The following is a 27,689-nucleotide window of genomic DNA, read 5'->3' as shown; positions in this document are numbered from 1 at the left end:
GCCAAAATAACCTTACAATAACATATTTAATTTTTTATAGGCATTAATGGTAAAATATTAAAGTCAGCTTTGTCCTACCCCACTTCAAATGGTCCTCCTCCATATCCTATGTATAAAATGCATTAAAAATTGAAAGATTCACCCAAACAACTTTCTGAATCCAACATAATTTGTTTTGTCTTTTAAACCCACTCTTAAAAATATGTAGGCCTATAATAACAAAAATCCAAAATAAAAATATATATTAATAATTTAGTATTGATACACCAGAAAGAGAAAGAACTTTCTTTTTCTGTCTTGCACTATCTAACCTGCATCTCTCTTATTATACACTATTCCCTGATTTGAAATTTCTGCTTTCTTTGTCTTCCTCTAGAACCTGTCTATCACTGTCTATCACTATTCCCTTTGAAAAAATACATCAACCTTGTAAGAATTTTTTTTACACTTAGACAAAAACACATTTTTTATCCTTCACTTATTTGTTTTTTCAATTTTGTCCCAATGTTGAATTTTTTTAGAGTAAAAATATATGTACGTGTAGTATATAAATTTTATATATAGTCACTTTATCCTTTATTATTTATGTTTTATTATTACTGATTTTTTACCCATACAAATGAATGATTAAAATGTACTGACTATTCTTTAATTTTATTATTACTTTCGGGTGTTGAACTTTGTTTTCCTACACAATTAGAAAGAAAGATGCATCCAAGATATTAATTTAGTAGTTTGAAATTTTACTGGTGAAGGGTTTGATTCTTGATAATGACATTCATTTATATGTTATACACTCTTAAAGACTAAAATATATTAATTTATTAAGTAAGAAACAAATGACATACCAAAAATGCCTTAGTCTAATAGTGTAAGACTTTACTAAATTCCTAAAATCAAAATTCGATTCCTGATAGCAATATTTATTAAAAGCAACAATCACAAATTCTAATGAAAATTAATTTTTTACTAAAAAAAGTGTTAAAATACCATCTGTACTACAAAAAAAAACATGAGATACCTACGTACGTATAACATTAACATTGTAATAAAAACAAAGTTGAAAAACTAAACTAAGAAAAAAGACCAAATTGTAAATAAAAAAATAAGTTAAAGACTAAATAACAATTTCCCAAAAAAAAATATTGACTTTTTGGTTTATAAATTATAGCAAACCCATGCTATGAAGTTCCCGGAGGTTAGGTTTCACAGGGCACTGTTGTTTTTAGCTACTACCCTTTTCTCTATTCTCCTTCTTCAACTCACTTTTGAGCTCAAATTTCAAACCTTTTTTGGTTTCCTGTCATATCAAGCTAATAAAGATTCAATTTTTAATTTTTCACATATAAAAAAAAAACGGTTTTTCTTGGGGTTAGAGATCTTGTGAGTTAAAGGGTCACTGTTATGTTGTTGAGTTGAAGTTTTGAGCAATATTATGTTATTGGGGTTTTGGTTTTTCAGAGTCAAAGAAGATCTTTAATTTTCTGGTGGGGTACTGAGGGATCTCACCAGCTTCTACTTGTGTAATTGATTGTTATCTCTACTTCCTTTTTTTTAATTGATACTATTGGTTGCTTCATTCACAAGCTGTTATCACATGGTACCTTATTTTACTCTCTGATGTTTGGGGATATGTGATATAAGTTTTTCTTCAAGGGGTGGTGGTGTTGCTGAATTTCTCATTTTCCTTTCATATTTAATAGTTTTTTGTTAGATTTTTCCACTGTCTAGATCTCCTTTTCTTGGGATTTGGTGAGGGTTGGTGATCTAAGTCTTATACTTGTACTTGGTATTTGGTGTTTCATTTAGAAGGTGCAAGTTGTTTGTTACAATTTGTGGCTTGAAAATTTTGTAGCTGTGAGTAAAATTTGCTTGTCAGCTTCTGCTTTTGTTCATGGAAGCTTAGCCTTTGATTCTGAGCTGCACATATCAGTTTAGTTTTAACAATGGTGCTGCCAAGATGCTTCTTTGTAACACTTTTGCAGGAGTGTTTCTTTGCTTGCTTAGTTTACCTCTCTTTGGGTCTTAACAACCAAACACTATCATGTAACCTGAATGATTTATCAGCTTTGAAAGAATTTGCAGGTAACCTTACTAAAGGTACTATAATCACATCATGGTCCAATGATACTGTATGCTGTAATTGGATTGGAGTTGTTTGTGATAGTAATGTAACTGGTGATAGTGGAACTGGTAGAAGAGTTACTAAGTTGGTTCTGCCTGAAATGGATCTCAATGGAACTATTTCACCTTCTCTAGCTCAGCTAGATCAGCTTATTTTGTTGAATCTCTCAATCAATAATCTTGTTGGTGGAATTCCTATAGAGTTCACCAAGTTGAAGCAGTTGAGGTTTCTTGACTTGAGCCATAATATGCTGTCTGGACAAGTTTCTGGTCCACTTTCTGGTTTGGAATCAATTAAGATATTGAATGTTTCTAGCAATTTGTTTTCTGATGACCCTTTTTTCCAACTTGGAGAATTTCCGCATCTCCTTGCTCTCAACATGAGTAACAATTCATTCACTGGCAGGTTCAGTTCTCAAATTTGCAGTGCTTCTAAGGGTCTTCACACTCTTGATTTATCTGCAAATCATTTTGTTGGTGATCTTGAAGGCTTGGATAATTGCAGCACCTCTCTCAAAAAGTTGCATTTGGATTCCAATTCATTTTATGGTTCTCTTCCAGATTCATTGTATTCAATGTCAGCCTTGGAGCAATTCTCAGTCTCTGCCAACAATTTGTCTGGTATATTGAGCAAAAATCTGAGTAAGCTTTCTAGTCTAAAAGCTTTTGTGGTTTATGGAAACCAGTTTTCAGGGGAACTTCCAAATGTGTTTGGGAAACTTTTGCAGCTAGAACAATTAGTAGCACATTCCAATTCACTTTCGGGATCTTTGCCTTCCACCTTGGCTTTATGCTCAAAGCTTAGAGTTCTTGATCTTAGAAATAATTCCTTGTCGAGTACTATTGATCTTGATTTCACTAGGTTGTCGAATCTTAACACACTCGATCTTGCTAGTAATCGTCTTACGGGATACCTTCCAAGTTCCTTGGCCTATTGTCGCGAATTGAAAGTTTTAAGCCTTGCTAAGAATGAGTTAAATGGATCTATCCCTGAAAACTATGCTAACTTGACTTCACTTTCATTTGTATCCATGTCAAACAACAGCTTAGAGAACTTGTCTAGGTCACTGTCTACTCTGCGGCTTTGCAAAAACCTCACCACTCTTATCCTCACCAAGAATTTCCATGGTGAGGAAATTCCAGAAAACGTGACAGCAGGATTTGAGAGCCTTATGGTTTTAGCACTTGGGAATTGTGGTCTTAAAGGCCATATTCCTTCTTGGCTGTCGAATTGCCGGAAATTAGGAGTCCTTGATTTGTCTTGGAACCATTTGAGTGGTAGTATTCCTTCGTGGATTGGTGGAATGGACAGTTTGTTCTACTTGGATTTCTCAAACAATTCTCTCACGGGAGAAATACCGAAAAGTTTGACAGAGTTGAGGGGACTTATTTCCCCAAATTGTAGCCGGTCGAATTTCACTGCATCTGCGGGCATTCCTCTCCTTGTCAAGAGAAACAAGAGTGCTAGTGGGCTGAAATATAACCAGGCATCAAGTTTCCCTCCATCAATATACTTGAGCAACAACATGTTAACTGGAAATATTTGGCCTGAAATTGGTCATTTGAAATCACTGCATGTCTTGGACTTAAGCCGGAACAACATCACCGGTACCATTCCTAGCTCTATGTCTGAGATGGGGAACTTGGAAACATTGGATTTATCTTATAATGATCTCCACGGAACAATTCCTCCATCATTTAACAACCTCACATTCTTGTCAAAATTCAGTGTAGCATATAATCACTTGCAGGGAGCAATTCCATCGGGCGGGCAATTTTTAAGCTTCCCTAGTTCAAGCTTTGAGGGCAACCTTGGCCTTTGTCGGGACATTGATTCTCCTTGCAACGCTGTAAGTAATGGTTTTAGACACAAAATTTCTTCTGGCTCTGCCAGAAAATTTGGTATAGGAAATGTACTTGGCATAACAATCGGCATTGGGGTAGGGCTTGCACTGCTTCTTGCAGTTATTGTGGTAAAAATGTCAAAGAGGGATAAGGATAAGCCAATTGACAACAATGATGAGGAATTCAGTAGTAGGTCACACAGGTTATCTGGAGCACTTGTTTCTTCAAAATTGGTGCTTTTTCAGAATTCAGATTGCAAGGATCTTACAGTTCCAGATTTGTTAAAATCCACAAACAATTTCAACCAAGCAAATATTGTTGGTTGCGGTGGATTTGGTCTTGTCTACAAGGCTAATCTTCCAAATGGCACAAAAGCAGCTATCAAGAAACTTTCTGGGGACTGTGGTCAGATAGAACGTGAATTCCAAGCTGAAGTAGAGGCCCTCTCAAGAGCTCAACACAAGAACCTTGTTTCCCTTAAAGGTTATTGTCGGCATGGCAACGACAGACTTCTGATTTACTCATACATGGAGAATGGAAGCTTGGATTATTGGCTGCATGAGTGTGTGGATGAAAATTCGGCTCTAACTTGGGATGTGAGACTCAAGATTGCGCAAGGCGCTGCTCGTGGATTAGCTTACTTGCACAAGGGTTGTGAACCATACATTGTGCATCGCGATGTTAAATCTAGCAACATTCTGTTGGATGATAAGTTTGAAGCACATTTGGCTGATTTTGGTCTCTCTAGGCTACTTCAACCATATGATACTCATGTCACAACAGATTTAGTCGGAACTTTAGGATACATTCCTCCAGAATATAGTCAGACACTGACAGCAACCTTCAGGGGTGATGTTTATAGTTTCGGCGTCGTTCTTCTCGAGCTTCTTACGGGTAGAAGGCCTGTAGAAGTCATCAAGGGTAAAAATTGCAGGAATCTGGTGTTTTGGGTGTCTCAAATGAAATATGAGAACAAGGAGCATGAAATTTTTGATCCAGCTATTTGGCACAAGGATCATGAGAAACAACTATTGGAGGTGCTAGCCATTACTTGTAAATGTCTAGACCAAGATCCAAGGCAGAGACCCTTCATTGAATCAGTTGTTTCATGGCTTGATGCTGTAAGTTATAATGGCCCTCAACAATGATCTAAGTTCTTGCATTCATGCAAAAGATAATACACTTGTAAAGCAAGTTTGTTGTATGAAGGTGGAATGTTCTTAATATGGCTAGTGTCTTATTTGTTTTTTTTCCTTCTTATTATGTCCTCTAGTACATTTATACTTATAGGTATAATCTGTATAAAAATGATAATTTTGGCCTTGAGATAGCCTTGTAATAAGAATTAAGAAGTAATATAAATATGTAGTATTTTTCTCCCTTTATAACTAATCTTCCACTGTTTTTTTTTCATACAACAAGAACTAATCTTCCATTGTGATATGGTAGTTGAAGACTTTGAGTTATCTAGTGTACCATTCAATTTAGAGGGAAAAATGAATGCCCCAATAATTTATGAGTTTTATGTTATGTTATTATATTATCCACAATTTATATTTAATAATCATTGACTCTTCAAAAAAAGTAATACAAATGAATACTGAATGATATACTGATTATGTATAAATTTTTATATTGACAATATATAAATATCACACTCTTCAATTTATATGTTTGTGACATGTGAGGCATGGTGAATATGACAAATTTCAACAAAGTCCTTCCAAATTGAGGTGTATTTATTACTTATGCTGACTTTTTTTCACCTAGTCTAATCAAACCGATTTACAACTAATAAGATGATAGTCTAATGGGGTAAAATTTTATTAAATCTACAAGATAATTAAAAAATAAATAGTTTAATTCTTGGAACAATATGTGTTAAGAGGGATAGTCACATAATTTAAAATGGATTAATTCTTTAGGGTAAGGAATACTTTTGATAATACAAAAATAATTAGAGTTGTTTTGGAGTTTTGTCCTGATCTTGATAGTTTCTAAGATTCACATTGTGTGGCTATAAAAACAACTTGTAGATTGTGGTTTTACCTAAAAAGCATGCATGCACTATTTCTTTCTTTAATGTAAAGTTTATATGATATGGAGCAATACATTTTTTAAAATAATTTCTATATGCACAAAACATAATGCAAAATTATGCATTACATTTAAAAGTGTTATTATATATGTAAAAGAGTGTATCAACAAACATTTATTTTATTGAATATGGTCATGGATTTATCTCTTAAGAAAAGGACCAATACAAGTTGAGTGGAGTATGCACTTTGGAATATATCAATTGGCTGAATAAATAAATCCCATCATAGCACTTCTGATGTGAAATCTCACTCCCATATATAATACATGGCTTGTATGCTATTATTTTAGTTGAAATATTGGAAAAAGTTTTGATTAATCTAAAATCACAAGAAACCAACCATAAAGTTGAAATAACAATAATGTAGTAATAATTTATATATAGTCATTGCATCATTCACCGTTTATTTGTATTACTTAGATTTAAAAGTCAATAATAATCATAATTTAATAAGGGATGATGTAATGATAGTGTAAAAAACTCTGACACTGTTTGTGCATACATTTTTCTCTCTTTAAATATATGCTAATGCTTTTTGGGAATCTAAGTTAGTAGCTAAAATATTTTCTCTTCCATGTTGGTGATCACTAATGCCATATATTTTAAGATATACTTTACACAAAAAAATGAAAATAGAAATGATATTGGTCAAGTACTCAAGTTATCATCCACAAAAGTAGAAGCAACATTATTAGCACTAAATATTAAAATTTTCAACTATTATGAACGATGCTAAGGAATAAGAGAATGTTCTTCTCTTGTTTGATGTAATGTGGAAATTAAAGAGGTATTGGGAGAAAAGAGAATGGACAATGAACTGGAGTGATAGGTGGAGACAAAAACTCTTGGTCTATTAATAATTACTCATTTTTCATCTTTAAAAATTAAACTATATAAGTAGTGTTTGAGTTAATTAATATCGATTTTTATAATTAAGGCATAATAACGTGGATAAATGTGTTTTGAAATTTGATCCCGATTGTATGTATTAGATAAATTTTATTGTCAGATTGATTTTGGTACTCCCAAATCTTGTCAGTTTGAGTAATTACGAATAAATGTGATTATAATCATTCATGTTATAATATTCAAGTCGAACATCAAATCGGAAGAGTTATATTGTTTGAGTAATTACGAATAAATGTGGTTATAATCATTCATGTTATAATATTCAAGTCGAACATTAAATCAGAAGAGTTATTATATAAATTTAATAGGTTCAAGATAATATCATTTATTATATTATTAGAAAATACACATAAATTCTAAGTTAATGATAGAAAGGTTGAGACTAGATTAAATTTCACGGTTGTTTTCAGCGGTAAAATATAATCATCTATAATGGTTGCAAATCCAAATTTAAGAGTGAAATATGTAAATATTGAAGTGTAAAGATTTATACATAGTCAATATATTATGTATCACTCATTTATATAACCTTTTTAAAAAGTTAATAATAATTAAAAATAAATGACCGATGATACAGTGAAAACATAAAAATTATTATAATATAATTGTATACATATTCTTCTCAATTTAAAATCAGTGAATAGAAGGAATTATACTATAGTTCTAGACTTCTTCTTTCATCTCCACCAATGCACCCATGCAGGTCCATTACAACTTACACGTGACACCCAAAGCTCAAATATTGAGGAACGTGTTATTTTGACACGTGGCAAATCTGAAATTGTCATGAGTCATAGAGTCACATAATGTTTTGTTCCACCACGTGTCACACACCGACTCTCTCATCCCCTTTGTATAATATTGTAATTAAACTGATTCATATAAAAGCTAGCCAAGGTATTAATCCATTCACATTTTCCTTAAGCTAAGATATGGCAAAAAGATTGGTCAAACAACTCCAATCAACTACTTCTAAACCTGCTATAATCAGCACCAACATGCACTTCTTCTCAAATGTTTATTTGCATACTCAAGTACAAGTAATAATTACACTACAATAATAGTACTACACTCTTATATATATCATTATATTTTTTATTGCTTACATTATTTCATTGGATATATATTGGGTTGATTTTAGAGGGAAATAAATAAAAATAAAAGTTTTTATAGATAACTTTCAATATCTTCATTTGTGTTTTATATCTACAAAATTTAATTTGTAAATAGACCCTCATATAATATATAGGAAAAAATATATATGCATTGATAATATAGGAGTTTTATATACTGATCATTTTATGTTTATATTAATCATCACCAACTTTTCATAAAGGTAAGTGAAATGGATAGTGGATAATGTAATGATTGTGTAATAATCTTTATACTTTCCATAAATATTACTTTTGCCTTTTTCCAATTGTATTTTAGCACAATAATATCTTCATCCATATAGAAGTTGTTAGGGTAGTTTAAGTATGAGGTTTAGATCTAATTCTTGAATTCATGTGTGATGTGTATGTAACAAGCATTATGGTGAGAGGTTTTTAGTTTAGGCCCATGATCATACCTTACATAAATTAGAAATATATAGGAAGAGGAAAAAAATGTGTGCATTTACATTTATGAAAGTTTTATATTTTGTCGGTACATCAATCAGTCATTATGACTATTCAAGAAACGAAACTAATATAATGAATACTGAATAATATATTATTTGTATATAAATCTTTGTACTGATATACAAACACACATATATATATATATATATATATATGTTTTCTTATTGATTCACATGAATACCTTGTACCAATTTCATTCAGGGTGGTGATCCATATATAAGAAGAGGAGCAAAGGGTAGAGGTTATGGTAGTGGTGTGACAGGGTTTGTGGCAGAAGCATCAAATAAAGGGACAGGGTCATTGGAGAGTGTTGGAGATGCTGCTAAGGAAACAGTAGAGACAGCATGGGATGCAACTAAGAACACAACACAGACAGTGTTGGAGACAACAACAGCAGAGGCTGATACCAATGTTGTGGACACTGTTGAGTACAGAAGTACTGAAGATTTAAGAGGCCAACTTGGAGATGGTTGTGATAAGAAGGTTGAGTTTAGTTGAAGTTAATGGTGTGGTTGGTAAAGGTCATGGTTAATGTTTTGGAGTTGTTTTTTTTTAGCTATATATAAAAATCTACCTATATGTGCTTGATGTTGTACATAGCGAGTTCTAAGCTCGGATAAAATGTGAAGGTTGTGTTATGCAGTCCACAGCCTACATAAAACTTTATCAAAACTCTATGATATAGATCAACGAAATGATAATACTAATGCTAGGTTGACTCCACCTAGTGAGATACAGGCTTGGTTGTTGTTGTCGTATGACTTACTAAGTATCGTACCCTTGAATGTACTCATTTTCCACTTGGTTAGCATAAAATATATGCCTTTTGGTAAATTCACATATCTCTTTCAATTATTTCTATATATCATTTTTGCTTAAGCTAATAAACTGTCATTAGATACTGAATTTGGTTTGAGACTCAAAACAGATACATTTTTTTGTCTTTTTTGATTTTGTAGTAGAAATGCATTTTTTTTCCACCTTGTAAAAAATACACTAGTACAAATATGGCTCAAAACTCAATAGGTGACAAATATGATCCTTCTATGCCAGGGTTAATGATTAAAATTGCTTATGCTACTACAAAACTATCACTCTTCTTTTTGACACATGGATGATGTAAGGTTCATTCCCAACTTCAGTCTGAAACAAACTCTCCATAAAAAGAAACTGTAGTAGAGCAAAGTAAAAAATAAGAAGATTTTTAATGAGAAAATAAAGAAAGAACAGTAGTTTATTTAGGGGCAAAATAATATATATTCTTCAAAAAATTTACTTGTGAAAGAAGCTAAAGTTTTAAGAGTTTTGGGTAGTCATTGTTACTGTATGATTACACTACCAGCCACTCTTTGAGGCCACACAAGTGGAGATTACTTAATCTAAAATCTTAAAGTCCTAGAGAGTAATCTGTAAATGGATTTTCAACATCTTTGACACTGATCAAACTTCCCTTGCATACACAAAACAGATTACACTGCATTTGGTCTATACAATCAGAAAACACATATTTCTCACATTGTTGATTTGCATGAAAGGCTCAACATAAGAACACCACCTGATGACTAGTTTACTATCAAGCTTTGTTTATAAAATATGGCATATGTTACACTTGCGAATTTCGGGACCAGTTCTGTTATACTTCGCAATTCGTGTGATCATTGAAATTTCACAACAATGCAAGATATGTCATCCGTGCTTTTCCTATCGAGTGCTTCTTCTGTAAGGTGCTTCGCTGAAGACCGAGCATCCTTTAAATCTCTGATAGTATCAACGGCTTCTTGATTTGACATTACCTGGAAAAAATTGAGTATACAGATTATTTGAACATGTTAATTGGACAAATTTCTCAACAAGTTCTACATAATTTCAACAAAGCAAAATTTGTTTCATAAAAAGCAGAATGGTAGTTCATATAAGATTTCTATGATTCATTTATCAAAAATCTGACCTTCCACAATCCATCACTGGCCAATATAATAAACTCTGCATCATCATGTATCATCTCCACTGTCACATATGGTTCTGAGCTCAAGTGTTTCTTCAAGCTTTTGTCACCGAATGCCCTCGAAACTGCTAGTCTCCCGTCAACTCGTGGAACATCCCCTGAATTTACGACAAAAGTTGTATCCTTGGCACTCAAACAAAGTCTATCATGTTCTAAGTGAACTTTTTTAGAGTAATCAACTCAACTAGATTACAAAAGCATAAAGAATCGTGAGTTCACTGAGCTAAAATCCCCTAACCGTGCAACATTATATAAGATCAAGGAAAAACAATATACACCATTTTAAGAAACAATAGACACCATTTTTGTCTTCACTTTTAAGAAACAATTTAATTGGACTAAAGTGATAATACTTACATTATTTGGAGTACTAAGCAAAGGTTTACTCTTAAAAATATGTCATACCTGGAAACCTTGATACAAAACCACCCCTATTCTTTATATCCTCACTTTCTGTGATTGGCTCATGATCTACTGATATTTGTTTGGCCACACCATTCTTGCATAAAACGGCACGAGAGTCTCCGATATTGGCTACTACTAACTTCTGACCATTGATCAAAATTGCTGTAACTGCAGTTGAACCGCCTCTACCCAATTCACCCGATTTCTCTAAAATTGTGGAATCAGTTACATCATATGCTCTTTTGATAGCATCTGTAGGTTCTTTCCAGAAGTCCGGCTACATGGGGGGAAAAGGTATTATTAGTGGGAAAACAAGAAGCTGAAAACTTCTCTTTAGTTCATTATTCACGGAAAGAAGCTCGCATATTAAGTACTAACTAGAAAAGGCGATGACCATGTGTTACCTCGTTTAAGATATTATCGAACAAATGAGACCGCAAGTAATTAGGAATGTTGTGACCTGCATGGCCATCGAATATCGCAAACAAACCTAATTCATTGTTTTCAACTTTCTTAAATTGAGCAACAACATAGTCCTCCATGGGATGATATGATCTTCCCTTTACCAAGTAAAAGCCATGAGTTATGTTCTTGGACATCTTGCTCTTTCCTTTCCCTGAATCACAATCTGATGAACCCAACACTTTTTCCTGCAACCAACATGAACATATCAACTGAATGTCTCAACAATGACTAAAATATGCGGAAATAATGGTAACGAAAACATCGCAATAAGGACAATAGAATATGCAAACAAAAGCATGACAAGCTACCATCTTCTCCACGTGCATATGAAATTTATATAACCAAGTTGAATTGACTAAATCTTTGCATGATTGCTAACTTCTAAGACTTGGTTAATTCTTCAAGGAACTCAAAAATAAAGAAAAGCATCTCATATACTTGGATTTTCGAGGAAAGTCGCATTTTTATATTTTTACAAAAATGGCAGACCAAGCTCAAAAAACTGAAAGCCTATAACATATAATAGGTTGCATTTGTTTCTGAAGGTTGTTTCCCAAGTGGAAAGTGATATTTTCTGATCAGTAGCTTTCTCACCCTCTTCTTTAAACAATCAATTTGTTATTTCTAACAGCTTAGTTGTTCATTACAAAGTAAAAATTACAAGGCAATGTGTTATGTTTCAATTACAAAGTAACAGCTTTTGCAACTTTGCTGGTACAAAGTACTATATATCACATCAGCTTTGGAAAATTATTTGAAGAAAAGCCAACAATCTCACATTAATGCCAAGGAATAGGTGGATCATGATTATATGCTTAAGTAACACAAGCCAAGTCTATTCGCGAGTTGAGTTCTGGAGGGGAAGGAAATGAAAGGCTTCAGAACCATTTCGCAAGTATATTTCATGACTTCCGGACCTTTTCTTTCCCTGCACTGCCCTCCAAAAACCAACTCGCAAACAGGCCCTAAGAAATATTGTAATATCTTTGTTTTGTAAATTTTGTTATATCAGAGAAGCCTACATACATAGTAGGGATGATGCAAATTATGATCAATGAAAGTATAATGAAACAAATGGTGCCAAATGCCAAGAGATAGAGAAGCTGATTAGTTCTTGAAGAAATCACCACTCTTCACAATTCACATAGATAGATATTAAAAAACAATTGAAGTATTTGACATAATCTGGTATGTTTATGATTACCAAGAAACAAAGATGCATAAACTTTATTGGCATATTTTCCCTGCTGATCTGAGCCAGTTGAAAGATTCCAACTTTATAGTCATTCAGAAATTAAAGGAAGACTAACCAAAGTCAATAATAGAAGAACATTCACATATATGAGTGCATGAATTAATACAATGAGAACCATAAAAGCATATAAGAAAAGTTATCCAATTGAGCAAATAAGCAACCCAATGAACTGAATTGATGAAGATCTATAGCATTTCTCAATCACTGCATGCAAAGCAAAGAAAAAATATGATTCAACCAATCAACTAAGTCTCAAACAATAACAAAAGGTTATGGCATATAGTAATAATACCTTCATTTTATTGAGAATTTCTCTGGCAATCATAGCTGATGAGTATTGTTGAGGAAAATAGAGGAAGGAAACAAGGCAAAGAAAAGAGAAATTTGAGTGGATATATCTGAAGTTTGCACTATGTTGATGAGGGTGGAAATAATAATGGAGTTGACTAAGATTCTTTCTAAGTGTGAAAAGGACAAGTCCACCTTCTTTAACATGTAGTATATCTGTGGTGATTTGTTAACACAGTATCTGCTTTTTTTCATTTAACAATTTATGGGAATGTTGCAGTAAAGATAATTATATTTAGAAGAGACAAACAAAAAAGTATGCACTACAAGAGATTTTTTATATTTTTTTATATTCTTTTATTTTTTATATAACTAAGGTATAATTTCATCCTATAGGTGTGGTAAGTAACTAATCCATCCCCATGAGATAATAATAATATATATATATATATAGAGAAAAAATGTATATACTCACAATATAAAAATTTTGTATACTGTCAGTTTATTATTTGTCATTCATTTTTATTTATTATTGACTTTTCAAAAAAATAAGACGAATGAATATTAGATAATATACTAATTATATTTAATTTTTATATTGACAGTAGATATATATTACAATATTCTCTATATGCCATCAAACTCATAAATCCTGTCATGTCTTTGATCCTTCATAGATAACACTATTTCAATGTAAATCACATTTCATAGTTTCATTTTTTCAATGCAACTTAATTCTGTCAATTTGTAATCTAAAGTTGATTTTAAAAAGAATACAAATGTCAAATAAATAAATAATCAATATAATGTACCAAGTTGGCCTTCTCACTTGCTTCCTTTTACACCAAAACCAAATGGAAGATATTATTATATTAATACTTATCTATATGAATTATGAGGACAAATGAATGTAGTGAGAATATATGATTTTTATATATTATTATTAAATTATTTAACATTCATATTTAATTATTATTAAATTATTTAACATTCATATTTAATTATTATTAACTCTTCAAAAAAATATAAATAAATGGTATATACACGTTTTTACATTAACAGTGTATATACATTAGATTCCTGAATTTTATGGGAGAAAAATACTAATTTAGAAGTTGTTAGTAAATAAAAATTTAAATTACCTAATATTGGCCATGATGAAGATAGACTGTAATTCTGTAAAGGAACTTTATTTGTAACGTATGGGATCAAATTTTTTGTGACTCTTCTTCTGGAGCACTACATTTACATAATAGCCCAGTAAAAACCAAAATAAAATTCCAATTAGGAAAGAATAATCAAAGTTGGGACTTATGGTTTCTCAAATTATATTAATCATTTGTCATTCTTTGAACATACAACTATTTTCAACTTTGGTTATTTTTTGAATATTAAAACAACACTAGTTAACATTTTCTAACCTTATCATCCCCGACATTTTCAAAACCAGTATCACCTTATATGCTTGGTCAACAAGGTGACAATAGAGGATAAATATAAGGTGGTAGATATGGTGGCATATTTTTTTGTATTCTCGCACTGGAGGTAATCTTGTTCGAGTCGGGCACATCCACAGGTACGTAGGGCTAACTCTCCTAACGGACATTTTTTCCATCCACAAGACTCGAACCCGGGTTCTTGCTTAAGGGGATATATTGAGGTAAGAGTGGATAACATTATCCCTAATTTGAAAAGATATATATTAACAGTGTATTGTATCATTCAGTATTCATATTTAATTATTAATACTTCTTCAAAAAAATAATCATATATAAATTTTTATATTGTCAGTAAATAAATATTATACTATATTATAATATAATGCTAATTCTTAACTGTAATATTATATTGTTAAACTAGAATGTTACGTTATTAATTGATAATTACATAATTATGATATAAAGTTATACTGATTAAACAAATAGTGCTAAATAAATTTACTATTACGATGTTATCTTATTAAGTATTAAAATTATATTCTTAATTCATAAAAATAATGTAATAAATATTATGTTGATTAATAGTTCATACTAAACAAATTTTCATCATAATATTAAAATAATGACTTTGTTTGTTTGAGTAAAACAAATTATATTTAATCTATATTTTAAATTATATTTTCTTTTTAAATTACCTAAAAATATCATATAAGAAAAAGAAAGAGATAAGCAGTTAAATTATTTTTATGTTTAATATTTTTTGAATTTTTTCGATTCACATATTCTTGGAGTAGCAAACCCAATAAATATTCATACAAGTTTTTTTTTTTAGCTCAGTAGATATTCATACAGGTTAGGATAAAAAAATAATACTCAAACTCAGTGACTGATTGTCATCCACCTACACTAATTTTGATTTTAATTAAATTAAATTAATAGAAAAGGTATATCATAGTATTATAAGAGGAGTTTAAAATGTATATACTTTAATTTAGTTGTAAAAATTTATATACATATACCACTATTTCATTATCCACAATTTATTTGGATTATTTGGTGTATATGTCTATTCTATTATAAGAGTTTTATATATTATGATTTATGAATAAAGGTAAGTAAATACAACCTTAAACAAAGAGAGTTGATGTTCGATCAATTGAAGAAGTTCCCAAAATCCAAAAGGCTCTCTGAAGAAACAGTCCCAAGTGTACCTTATTTGTTGGGTCCCACACAAACACACTCAGAAGAAGATCTATGCCACAAACCTAAAACTTCTCAATCCAATTCACACGACTCTGTTTCAATCTTTCAAAACACCACACAGATTCACGTCTCTCTCAATTTCCCAAAACGACGTCGCTCTTGCCGTTTCGATTTCTCTCGCTGCCAGAATCTAAGTATCATTGCGCATTCCATTTTGTTGGGTACACAATTTTTGCACCCAACAATTAATTTCACTGCATTGTAACTTTTTTATATATATTTGTATTGATTTATTATTATTTTTGTAAAAAAATTGATTCTTTAGTTATTTTCATCAGAATTTGAGTTGTAGCAGAAATGGGGTTGTGCTACTATGTAAAAGTTTATTTATTTAGATTATTTTTGCTTAAAAACACTGTTTAGAAACTTAGCATTGGAACTTGGCATCATAATAAAATTTGATTTTGTAGTTTTTTTCTCAAGAGATTGAGACGTGGCAAATTTGGGGTTATGCAATTATGTAAGAAGTTTATTAATTTTGGTTAATTCGTTAGTTACAAAGCTGTTTTGAAACTTGTCATTAATTTGCCTTGATTTTGGACGGTGGGTTTTTTAGAATTTGTGATGGAATTGAAGATGTGTGAATTTGACCATGCATCTTCTATTTGATGTTTCAGTGATTGGCTTTAGCCAGTGTATGCGACTCTGAGTGTTGCTCTTGAGAATGGCTGATTTAGCGGGTCTGGTCGAGGCAACAGGGTCAAGGTTCAGTTCATTGGAGCTTATTGGGCAGGGATCATTCGGTGATGTCTACAAAGGGTATTGTTTTTTTGCACCATTATCATGTTTGAGTACAAATCTAAGTAATAGTGTTATACTTCTATGTGCACATGGCTTATTCAAGTGGATAGTGAATAATTCTTAGTGTAAGACTTTCCATCCTGTTGCTTCTGCAGGTGGAATATTGATAGTTAGTTTTTAATGAAAATTGTATATTTGTTCTTCGAAATTTCATTTTATGCTGATATGATACGTCAATCTATGAACTCTGCAATTTGATGCTAGTGTGATTAAGAGCCTTTAGTGGATGAGATCTAAATATAAATGTTAGTATAAAAAGTATTGGATGGAACTTTTGAACAATAATATAAACTTAAAAGTTAAAAGAAAGGTATTAATGAAATAAAAGAATGTATATGGTGATAGCTTGTTGAGGATTAGTTTGAATTCTTTCTTTACAGAATTTAGAAAGTTACGCATACAGATTGAACTGATTGACATTTTCTTTGTATTTTTATTAAGTATTTTAATGCATAAAAATACTCTTTTGGTCTTTTATCTTATTCTAGGTTTCAATATGGTCTTCAATCAAAATAAAGTGCCAATTTAATTCTCTATCTTTCTAATGTTTGTCAATTGCCCACTTCTCCATAACAAGGTTAATTTGACCAGAATATGTCAAATTCGTTAGATTCCTTTTCCACTGTTACAATTTGCATTTTCTCACCTGAAGATAATGGTCAGATTTCTTTTGGGTTCAATTTGAATTCTTGATTGATGAGGACAAATATGAGAAGAGGAAAGGAGAGAGAGGAATTGACAAGGAAAGAGGGAAGATAAGCAGATTCAGTGGCAGACATGGAATTACCAACAAGATTTGGTATATTTTGGTGTAAATTGACGAAATGGTGAAATTGACAAACATTAGAGAGATAGAGGACTAAGTTGACATTTTATTTTGTTCTAGGACCAAATTGAATCCTACAGATAAGTTAAAGGACCAAAAGAGTATAGCCTTATAATACTAAATTTTTCAATCACAATATATTTGATTGTTGATTGCTTTTGGAACTCTGGTATTTACCGTGACTCTTTGCAATAGAGGGTGGCTTTATGTTTGCATATAATTCTATAGCTTATATGTTGCTCCTTTGGAGAGCTATCTAATTGGCAGATATTGGTAGCCAAGCATACTTGTGCTTTGTGCTGATGTTCTATGGGCATTAGCAATGTAGTTGAAATCAGAGATTTGTCAAGTTCTTATCAAAACCTAAGTAGTTATTTAAGTTGCTATTTAGTTACCATATCTTTGAGAATAAAATTTTACCATATCTACCTTTATTAGCAAGTTTGTGGCATTTTTTATATAATTCTTTCGAACAAAAAAAGAATACATCGGAGGAACTTCCAGAAAATTATTTCCGTGTTTATTAACTAGCCTTAAGTTATTTTTACCAAACATATTTTATTAACTAGCCTTAAGTTAGACATGTACAATGAGTTGTATGTTAATTACATTGCATTATGTTATTTCCAGGTTTGACAAGGAGCTCAACAGAGAAGTCGCTATCAAAGTGATTGATTTAGAAGAATCGTACGTCCCCCTTTACTCTTTTAAAGAACGTTCTAACTTGAGGAATTGCAGTAGTGGCCATGTTAGGGACACTAACTAATTTTATAGTAATGGAAGCCTGAAAATACATTGAAAAGCATCCTTCATTAAATTATCAAGGATTGTCTGTCTAGATTCTTCCATGGAAACTTGAAGGAATATGATTATGTAAACTAGAAGGAACATGATTATGGAGACTAGAAGAAATAAAATTATGGAAACCCATAGGAAATTGGTGAGCTTATGTCCCTGACGACTTCCTGCAGTGCGTATTGTATAAGAAAAGTATCTAATATCTACAGTTATTTTATCAATAGGGACCAATATTTATGGTGAGTAATTGGCATCCTTATTATTAGGTACTGTGATGTAATAACAATTTTTTTCTTCCATATCCATTGACTTTATTGTTCTCCATTAGAAAGTTAAACATTATTAATGGAACTTAGAAGTCTCTTAACTTGTCTATGAGATACATTTCATATTTTTTGCACTGTGATGAAGTTACATATAGAATATTCAAGTTTGAGAAATGTTGTGGTTCTTGTTAACATCATGACTATTTTTTTTGTTGCACTCAGTTCTTTCTTACTACCTAATTTTTCCCTTTATTTTTGTCCCTTTGCAGTGAGGATGAAATTGATGATATTCAAAAGGTATACTGTGATAGGTCACTTGTACTTCAAATTTGCATACCCAAATGATTAAATCTCCATCAATTTAACAAATATGAGAAGAGGAAAGGAGAGAGAGGAATTGACAAGGAAAGAGGGAAGATAAGCAGATTCAGTGGCAGACATGGAATTACCAACAAGATTTGGTATATTTTGGTGTAAATTGACGAAATGGTGAAATTGACAAACATTAGAGAGATAGAGGACTAAGTTGACATTTTATTTTGTTCTAGGACCAAATTGAATCCTACAGATAAGTTAAAGGACCAAAAGAGTATAGCCTTATAATACTAAATTTTTCAATCACAATATATTTGATTGTTGATTGCTTTTGGAACTCTGGTATTTACCGTGACTCTTTGCAATAGAGGGTGGCTTTATGTTTGCATATAATTCTATAGCTTATATGTTGCTCCTTTGGAGAGCTATCTAATTGGCAGATATTGGTAGCCAAGCATACTTGTGCTTTGTGCTGATGTTCTATGGGCATTAGCAATGTAGTTGAAATCAGAGATTTGTCAAGTTCTTATCAAAACCTAAGTAGTTATTTAAGTTGCTATTTAGTTACCATATCTTTGAGAATAAAATTTTACCATATCTACCTTTATTAGCAAGTTTGTGGCATTTTTTATATAATTCTTTCGAACAAAAAAAGAATACATCGGAGGAACTTCCAGAAAATTATTTCCGTGTTTATTAACTAGCCTTAAGTTATTTTTACCAAACATATTTTATTAACTAGCCTTAAGTTAGACATGTACAATGAGTTGTATGTTAATTACATTGCATTATGTTATTTCCAGGTTTGACAAGGAGCTCAACAGAGAAGTCGCTATCAAAGTGATTGATTTAGAAGAATCGTACGTCCCCCTTTACTCTTTTAAAGAACGTTCTAACTTGAGGAATTGCAGTAGTGGCCATGTTAGGGACACTAACTAATTTTATAGTAATGGAAGCCTGAAAATACATTGAAAAGCATCCTTCATTAAATTATCAAGGATTGTCTGTCTAGATTCTTCCATGGAAACTTGAAGGAATATGATTATGTAAACTAGAAGGAACATGATTATGGAGACTAGAAGAAATAAAATTATGGAAACCCATAGGAAATTGGTGAGCTTATGTCCCTGACGACTTCCTGCAGTGCGTATTGTATAAGAAAAGTATCTAATATCTACAGTTATTTTATCAATAGGGACCAATATTTATGGTGAGTAATTGGCATCCTTATTATTAGGTACTGTGATGTAATAACAATTTTTTTCTTCCATATCCATTGACTTTATTGTTCTCCATTAGAAAGTTAAACATTATTAATGGAACTTAGAAGTCTCTTAACTTGTCTATGAGATACATTTCATATTTTTTGCACTGTGATGAAGTTACATATAGAATATTCAAGTTTGAGAAATGTTGTGGTTCTTGTTAACATCATGACTATTTTTTTTGTTGCACTCAGTTCTTTCTTACTACCTAATTTTTCCCTTTATTTTTGTCCCTTTGCAGTGAGGATGAAATTGATGATATTCAAAAGGTATACTGTGATAGGTCACTTGTACTTCAAATTTGCATACCCAAATGATTAAATCTCCATCAATTTAATTTTTTCAGGAAATTTCTGTTCTTTCACAATGTCGATCTCAATACATTACTGAGTATTATGGTTCCTACCTCAATCAAACTAAACTTTGGATAATAATGGAATACATGGCTGGTGGCTCTGTTGCGGATCTAGTAGGTTACTCTGCTTACTTGCTTCTATGTGTCCAGTGCATGAAAGTTGGAGTTGATTTTCCCAAAATATTTGGCTTCTATTAGTGATACTTCCTCAGCTTATCCTTAAACTATGTCATGTATTCTTAAACTGTTATTTTTTTTTTATTTATTGGATAAAAAAAGGAATTCATAAGACATAGAAATGATAACAAAGATTTATGCTATCCTATCTTATGTAGACACCAATCGAGTAAAGAAATTATATGCCTTGAATTGGGTTATAATGTTCCTTTTGCATATTTCATTGAAGTTTTGATGTTTTTACCAAAAATTCCTTTACTACGGTGCCATATACGTTTACATTTTTGTAGCTCTCTCACTGTCAGTTATAGGACTTGTAGTTGATGTTGGATGATTTAGTTTCTCCGCCATTACATGCTTCTTAACATTTTCCGCATACCTTTGGTCTCTTTTGCTATTTTTATTTCTGTTGTACCAACTTTTCCGAAAGCTTAAGCTATAAGGAGAATGCTCATGATTTAGAGATCAATGTTTTGTCAACAGACATGATTTATGATAGATCATTATGATGTTGTTGGATCCATGGTGGGACTAAGGTTTGGTTGTTGTTGTATTCCCAACATGCCCCTCACGCAAGAGCCCTTTAGGCATGAACATTGAACTGGCCTGCCTATCATGTGCTGAAACTCAAATTTTTATTTTAATAATAAAGGTTACAGGGATCAACCTCTATATCATTTGCTTGGTCATATAATACCATGTCATATAAACTCTTCCAAAAACTTAACTTGTTTTAGGTGAAGGCTTATGAATTGTTTTCTTATGTATATCTGATATTGATCTAAGAGGATTTCTTATCCTCCTCCATACCTCCCCTGTTATCATATTTTATTTCATTAAAAACCCATAAAAAAACCCTAGGCTCATATCTCTTTACTCTAATTTCCAATATGGCTATATGGTATATCATGTGCTGTTAATGCCGGTTTTATTACTCTGTAGCTCCAATCTGGTCCTCCACTTGATGAAATGTCAATTGCTTGCATTCTGCGTGATTTGCTGCATGCCATTGATTACTTACATGCTGAAGGGAAAATTCATAGAGACATTAAAGGTATTAGCAGACACCCCCTCTCCATTGTTTTTGCAGTACTTTGAAGCTGCTTTTCCTTCGTGTATATTAAACTTGTAGTCATTGGATTTCATTTTTTATTTACATTAGCTTTATATTGACAGCAATTTACATATCAATTTTGCAGCTGCAAACATATTATTGACTGAGAATGGTGATGTAAAGGTATATCTCATTCTATATTTGGTTATAATTTCTAATATGTGTATTTTGGAATACACCTTACTGGAAAAATGATAGACTTAATAATGTAAGATGTGGACATCCATGCATTTTACAAGTGACTTTCTTAATGACACCAGGTTGCAGATTTTGGTGTTTCTGCACAGCTAACAAGGACTATATCAAGGAGAAAGGTAAATATATTTCATTGATGTTAAATCCTTGATCACTTTGAAATGGATGGATTGTTGAGATAATGCTATTTTTATTACATTTAGATTAAAACTGATTTCTGTGATTTTATAATTTGTTCCATTACTGTCCTTTTGATAACTCAATTTTTTGTTTCTTTAACTGGTCAATCAAATCAGTTTATAGTCTCCCTAAATTTAAAGAAATCATAGAATGAAAAATAGTATACCTTGATTTGATCTGACCAACTGAGTTTCAAATTGTTGGTTTTCATGTATAGAGCTCTGCATTTTTCTTTCATTACCAAATTCCTGCATATAATGTTGTTATTAAAAAAAGTCATTTGTACTTGTAAATTGTTACACTTCATCTTTGACTGAATATGCTAATTTATTTGGTAACAGACATTTGTAGGAACACCATTCTGGATGGCACCCGAAGTTATTCAAAACTCAGATGGATATAATGAGAAGGTTATTCTATAGTTATTCTACACATATTTTTTTCTTCATAGTTCATCTTTATTTTTTGTCTGTGTGCTCTACTTCCCTATTATTTTCTTTTGGACCATCAGAATCATCATTGAGGTATTCTTTTTACACAGGCAGATATCTGGTCTCTAGGGATCACTGTCATTGAGATGGCTAAAGGGGAGCCTCCACTTGCTGATCTCCACCCTATGAGAGTGCTTTTCATCATACCTCGAGAGAATCCTCCGCAGGTTGCGTTCTTTAATATCAGAGCAATCCATCTTTCAAGTTTTGAATTGTTGAGTCGATAAAGCTTCCAAGATGGAGATGCTATATTTTCCAGTATAAAATAGTTGACATCTAATGTAATTTTTTGCAGCTAGATGAGCATTTTTCTCGTCCCTTGAAAGAATTTGTCTCGTTGTGTTTGAAGAAGGTTCCTGCTGAGGCAAGTGTCTATGTGTTCCTAGTACTCTATTTTTTCATTTTCCTTTTTCACTTTCTTTCTTTCTCTTGGGAAAATTGACGGAAACGTAAACCATAGGATTCAAGCAGGCTAGATGAAATGATAGTGCTTCAAGTGTCACATGTGATAGAAAGTTGTCATTCAAGCTCAAGGGAAGGTTTTACCGCATAGCTATAAGATGTGGAATGTTAACTGAGACTGAATGATGGGCAGCATAATGCCAGCAAGAGAATAAACTTCATGTAGTAGAGATGAGAATGTTGCATTAGATAAGTGGACACACTAAACAAGATAAGATTAGAAATAAATGCATTAGGGTAAAAGTTGGAGTAGCTCCTATTGTAGAAAAGATGGTAAAATCATGACTTAGGTGGTTTGGACATGTGTGGAGGAGACCGTTAGATGTCCCGGTAAGGAGAATGGACCAAATGGAGATTAGTCCAACTTCTAGAGGAAAAATGCCAAGAAAAAACTATAGGTGTGATAATTAGGAAAGATTTACAGATCAAAGTTTTATCAACGAACATGATTAATGATAAAGCATTATGGTATCTTTTGGCCCATATAGCCGACCCCAATAGTAGGATTAAGGTTTGGTTGTTATTGTTTCTTTCCCTTGGGCATACGCGCAGTTCTTATATATTGTTAATGAACAGGATTAAGGTTTTGTTTTAAGCTTTAATTCAAGTAAAATGATCACTTTAGGGATTGTATGAGAACAACCTGAAAAAGGCCCTTTTGTTTTATCATGCTTAGTTTGCTTGCCTATAACTTTTTCCCCGGGGTGGATGGAGGTGATAAGATACATAAGATATATCTATTAAAATATTTGACTTGAATCTAAATAACTTTGTGTGGGAGTTGTCAACTTACTCTAGCCCAATAAGATGCTTTTTCAGACTAGGATTGAAGTGGAACTGGTGAAGATATTTTCTCAGTCTCTTAACTTTTCCCATTTTTCAATTCCAGAGGCCAAGTGCTAAGGAACTTCTCAAACACCGCTTCATTCGGAATGCTAGGGAGAGTCCAAAGCTTTCTGAAAGAATAAGGTGTGAATTATGGCTAAAGAATGTGCTATACTTTATTACGTATTTCTACCTACCTTTGCTTTTGGCTATTATTGTTAAAAGAAGTAAACCACTGCTCTTGGTTTCTTTTATTTTTTCTCCAGTCAATATCTTAGAAAAAAAGAAAAAATGAGTTTTCATGATTAACTTTTCAAACCCTTTTGCTGTGTATTTTTAGCATGTTTTTCATGACCTGGAAATTGAAAATTACGAATACTATTCCCCAACTTGTGGTTGACACCACCATGCCTTGTGGTTTCATGATAGGGAGCGTCCTAAATACCAAATAAGGGAGGAGGATCAGGAGACACCTAAAAATGGACAGAGAGGGATGGGGGAGGCATCTGATACTATGAAGGTTGCAAGAGATTCAAAAGGCGAACAAACTAATCGACCCAGGTAGGTTATAACTATTTGTTAACTGTTACTGTTCTCAATTTTACATATTGAAATTGAATTTTTATGAACAGTTTCTAATTTGCAGTGATCAGGGTAAAACCATGAGAAATTCTGGATGGGACTTCAGCATTGGCGCATCACAGGGTACTGGAACCTTTCGTAGTGTTTCACGGCCACCTCAATTTAGAGATAAGAAACCTGAAGTTTCACATAATCAGCTTATCCAAAGAAAAGCTCCAGAGAGTGGCTATCAAGAGGGTTCAGCCAATAGAAGTGCACTTAACGAATCACTTGAAAGTTCCTTTGGAAAAGATCCTAGAGTTTCCTACCATGATGAGCATCTGGCTAATCTTGAAGATGTAATGAATTCTTACTATGTGTCTGTGTTTGTTAAAGAACATAACTTAAGCTGAATGATCTATTGAGCAGCCATTTCTCCACAGGGAGAATCTTTGGGTCATTTTGGTAGTTTGTAAAATGTTGGATATATGATTAATGCTTAACTCTAAATTATTACCTGTTGAGTTTTAGTCTTTTAGATACTTTGAGCTTAAACTGATGTAATATTCTCTCTCAATCCTATCTTGCTACCCATTTAGCAGAGACAAAACAACACTTAAAATGTCTGGTGGATTAGTTATTGAGAATTCACCTTGTCAAATGTTATGTATCAGAATTGTGTAATCATGAAGTAATATGATATCCGTATGAATTCAGTGAAGTTTCATTTTAATAATCTTTGACATGCTTTGATCCTTTGGAACCTTAAATGTGCAGGATGAATTGTCTGGATCAGGAACTGTTGTTATTCGATCTCCAAAAGGATCAAGGCCGTCAGGGTCTCTTGACCACTCATCCCAGGTATTATTCAAACTGAGTTACTTTGATAAGAAATCGATTAGCTCCTATTGCTGTTCTGTGTGTCACTAATACGATTTTGAATGCAATGTAGTCTAGCAGCAGCCATGCTTCTTTTGAAGATACTTCTACCAGTGGAACTGTTGTTTTGCGTAACCAGCGTGACTATTCTGGTTCTTCAGAGACAAGTTCCCGACTGGGACTTCATGAGAGAAATTCAAATAGCTCATGGGAAGACAGTGCTGCAAATCTTGCCGAGGTCTGTGAATTTCACTTGTGTGTTATTACCCCCTTGTTTCTTGTGTTTTAGGTTTGGTTCCACGATGTTGTTAATTTATTTGAGGAAGAAACATTATTACACTTTATTGTTTTCTCATGTTATATATTTTCAGGTTACCATACATGTAGGGTATATATGTTTCTTAAAACACATCTTAAGCACTTCTTGTACAAAAAATCACCATTTTTTGCTGTGATAATTTATATTTTTGCTACAGGAGACTCTGACATGTTTGCTTTGTCGGATTAATATTGCTTATAAACAACATATTCTTGTCTGTTTATCTCTGTAGGCAAAGGCTGCTATCCAAGGAGGACTAAGGAAAGGCAATGCTCGTGAGAGACTTGCAATGGGGAAAATTAACAATCAACAAGAAAGCAAGAGAGAAATGACAAGCAGCTCTGGTTCTTCGAGGTACCTCCATACCAATGACACTGGTAATTTATCTGTTCTGAAATAAAGATGTGATTATAAATTCTCGATGAATACTTTTTTCAGATCATCACAAAAGGGCATGTCAAGATCGCATTATTCTAGTGGTGATGAAGAAAGTGCAAAAATAATGTCGTCCTCTGTGCCGTTATCAGCTTTGCTTATTCCTTCACTAAAAGAGGTGAACCTACATATAGATTTTAATCTTATTCTTAGCAGTATGGTAGAGTAAACATTTTGTTTCGACTTCATCTCTTTCTGAACTGCCAAATATAGCATCTTACATTGGAACTTTCACTTTTGCTTTTGGATTCTGTTCTAAATTATTGGTCTACATGTTGCAAAAAAAGAAAAAGCATTAATATCCTTGTAAATGACATTGAGTATGACACACTACTAGCACGACTAACTTTTCGATCAAAATTTATATGTATACAGGCTATTGCTGATGATCCAGAAGGCTCAATTGTGCAAGCAGTTATCAATTCTCTCATAAACATGGAGAACACAAAGCCTAGATCCTCTGATGTTCTTGTCAGAAAGTTGCTTCAACAGTTGGCAAGGTTTTCCTTCTATAAACATTAATCACAAAAACCAACAAAAGGAAACTACTTTAAATAAAATTACCTCTCTCTTTCTCTTCTGTGCAGTTCAAAGGAAGATTCATTGAAAGACCTGCAGGAATTTGCAGGCCAACTATTCAACAAGACCAAGTCAGCTGATACAGACTCCGGTAGCCGCAAGAAACAACAGAATAAGGACCTTCATCCAAATAGCAATTTAAGCCCACTTGCCAGATTTCTTCTCTCAAGGTTTATTGAACTTACCATTTTCCTTGCAAATAACTTGATTCTATAAATTAGTTTTCCTAGCTTTTCTTTTTAGGATTATGGTCTTGCTAATGAAACAAATAGCATTATTCTGGGAAGTTGGATGTTTGAGAGAGCTTAGAGTCTATTTGGGCTAATGAGAATAAGTTATTTTCAGAAGTGTATTATGACATTCCTATAAACTGTAGCTTATGTCAATAAGTTTATCAGATAATAAGCTTATGAAAATAAGCTCTTTTTAGCTTATTCCAAAAAAGCTTGCTGAGTAAACACTTAATTAAACTGCTCAGACACACTATTTAGTCACATTATATAACATAACATATGCTTGTGAGTAATCTCTTGTTCTTTGTTTTTCAGATGGCAAGGCCAAACCTCAAGGGATCTAAATCCATCTTGAGGAGTGTTACAAGTTACCCTTTTGTGTGTTGTCTCTTCATTTATGCATTTATTCTGATTAAAATGTACATATCATTGTAAGGAATGTTTTTTTCTATTTTCTATTATTATGTGTTCAATATTATTTTATAAATATTGTCTCAGAGATAATGAGGGTCTTCTTAGTTACATCCAAATTGTAATCAATAAGTATTTACTAATTGTTGTTTCTTTGCATTGTGTGAGAAAAAACCAATGCCTATGTTACATTTTTTGCCCATTGTTTAAAGTTTTATTTATATATTTTGGTTGGATAATTAGGCTTCTGATGTTTATAAATGTATCAGAAATTGTTAGCACTGAGTTCAAATCATGTATCAGAAATTGTTAGGACTGAGTTCAAATCATGTATGTCCTCTTTATTACCTTTTTTTCCTGAAAATGGCTTGAAAAACTTACCAAAGAAAACAAGGGACGTTTAGAAAAATAAATAAGGACATCTTAACATAATTATATAGTTAAAATGTGTAATACATTATTAACTTCATGCTATCAATTAATC

At 32.4% G+C, this 27,689-nt stretch overlaps 4 protein-coding genes across 11 annotated transcripts; 3 read left to right on the top strand and 1 right to left on the bottom strand.

Moving 5' to 3' along the window:
• Positions 1,176-5,229, top strand: LOC109348139 (phytosulfokine receptor 2-like). Its single transcript, XM_019588393.1, has one exon. The coding sequence runs from the start codon at positions 1,947-1,949 to the stop codon at positions 5,115-5,117; it is 3,171 nt and encodes a 1,056-aa protein (XP_019443938.1). The 5' UTR covers positions 1,176-1,946; the 3' UTR covers positions 5,118-5,229.
• On the top strand, positions 7,861-9,136 carry LOC109348138. 2 transcript variants are annotated; one of them, XM_019588392.1, is made up of 2 exons: positions 7,861-7,992; positions 8,833-9,136. In XM_019588392.1, the coding sequence occupies exons 1-2, from the start codon at positions 7,909-7,911 to the stop codon at positions 9,094-9,096; spliced, it is 348 nt and encodes a 115-aa protein (XP_019443937.1). In that variant the 5' UTR covers positions 7,861-7,908; the 3' UTR covers positions 9,097-9,136. The 2 variants fall into 2 exon arrangements, with proteins under 2 accessions (XP_019443937.1, XP_019443936.1); XM_019588391.1 differs by having other exon boundaries at positions 7,861-8,016; positions 8,800-9,136.
• Positions 10,013-13,231, bottom strand: LOC109348137 (probable protein phosphatase 2C 39). 2 transcript variants are annotated; one of them, XM_019588389.1, is made up of 6 exons: positions 13,021-13,231; positions 12,678-12,932; positions 11,413-11,658; positions 11,009-11,285; positions 10,547-10,701; positions 10,013-10,391 (listed from the first exon to the last, which is right to left on the bottom strand). In XM_019588389.1, exons 2-6 carry the CDS (start codon positions 12,708-12,710, stop codon positions 10,254-10,256), a joined length of 849 nt encoding a protein of 282 aa, XP_019443934.1. In that variant the 5' UTR covers positions 12,711-12,932; positions 13,021-13,231; the 3' UTR covers positions 10,013-10,253. The 2 variants fall into 2 exon arrangements, with proteins under 2 accessions (XP_019443934.1, XP_019443935.1); XM_019588390.1 differs by lacking the exon at positions 12,678-12,932.
• Positions 15,593-27,394, top strand: LOC109348135 (germinal center kinase 1-like). Of its 6 annotated transcripts, none has more exons than XM_019588386.1 (21): positions 15,593-15,879; positions 16,353-16,477; positions 17,976-18,032; positions 20,231-20,258; positions 20,336-20,458; positions 21,464-21,575; positions 21,721-21,758; positions 21,896-21,949; positions 22,352-22,420; positions 22,552-22,668; positions 22,797-22,865; positions 23,853-23,932; positions 24,218-24,349; positions 24,435-24,708; positions 25,127-25,210; positions 25,302-25,466; positions 25,780-25,901; positions 25,986-26,100; positions 26,358-26,482; positions 26,570-26,731; positions 27,110-27,394. In XM_019588386.1, exons 2-21 carry the CDS (start codon positions 16,383-16,385, stop codon positions 27,147-27,149), a joined length of 2,061 nt encoding a protein of 686 aa, XP_019443931.1. In that variant the 5' UTR covers positions 15,593-15,879; positions 16,353-16,382; the 3' UTR covers positions 27,150-27,394. The 6 variants fall into 6 exon arrangements, with proteins under 6 accessions (XP_019443931.1, XP_019443927.1, XP_019443928.1 ...); XM_019588382.1 differs by having other exon boundaries at positions 16,336-16,477; XM_019588383.1 differs by lacking the exon at positions 20,231-20,258 and adding an exon at positions 18,679-18,706 and having other exon boundaries at positions 16,336-16,477.

The sequence above is a fragment of the Lupinus angustifolius genome, chromosome LG05 (genome assembly GCF_001865875.1).
Source record: "Lupinus angustifolius cultivar Tanjil chromosome LG05, LupAngTanjil_v1.0, whole genome shotgun sequence".
Classification (NCBI taxonomy): domain Eukaryota; kingdom Viridiplantae; phylum Streptophyta; class Magnoliopsida; order Fabales; family Fabaceae; genus Lupinus; species Lupinus angustifolius.
Note: the sequence above shows the minus strand (reverse complement) of the source record. Positions and strands in the feature narration are given on the sequence as shown.

Excerpts from the sequence above, each read along its gene's own strand:
- LOC109348137 (XM_019588389.1), bottom strand. The coding sequence starts at position 12,710 with ATGCCAATAAAGTTTATGCATCTTTGTTTCTTG. Across the intron at positions 11,286-11,412 it reads TCGATAATATCTTAAACGAG|CCGGACTTCTGGAAAGAACC; the intron begins GTAACACATGGT and ends CCCCCCATGTAG. Across the intron at positions 10,392-10,546 it reads CCAGTGATGGATTGTGGAAG|GTAATGTCAAATCAAGAAGC; the intron begins GTCAGATTTTTG and ends AATTTTTTCCAG.
- LOC109348135 (XM_019588386.1), top strand. The coding sequence starts at position 16,383 with ATGGCTGATTTAGCGGGTCTGGTCGAGGCAACAGGGTCAAGGTTCAGT. Across the intron at positions 21,759-21,895 it reads CTGAGAATGGTGATGTAAAG|GTTGCAGATTTTGGTGTTTC; the intron begins GTATATCTCATT and ends TAATGACACCAG. Across the intron at positions 21,950-22,351 it reads GGACTATATCAAGGAGAAAG|ACATTTGTAGGAACACCATT; the intron begins GTAAATATATTT and ends ATTTGGTAACAG.
- LOC109348139 (XM_019588393.1), top strand. The coding sequence starts at position 1,947 with ATGGTGCTGCCAAGATGCTTCTTTGTAACACTTTTGCAGGAGTGTTTC.
- LOC109348138 (XM_019588391.1), top strand. The coding sequence starts at position 7,909 with ATGGCAAAAAGATTGGTCAAACAACTCCAATCAACTACTTCTAAACCT. Across the intron at positions 8,017-8,799 it reads ATTTGCATACTCAAGTACAA|GGTGGTGATCCATATATAAG; the intron begins GTAATAATTACA and ends AATTTCATTCAG.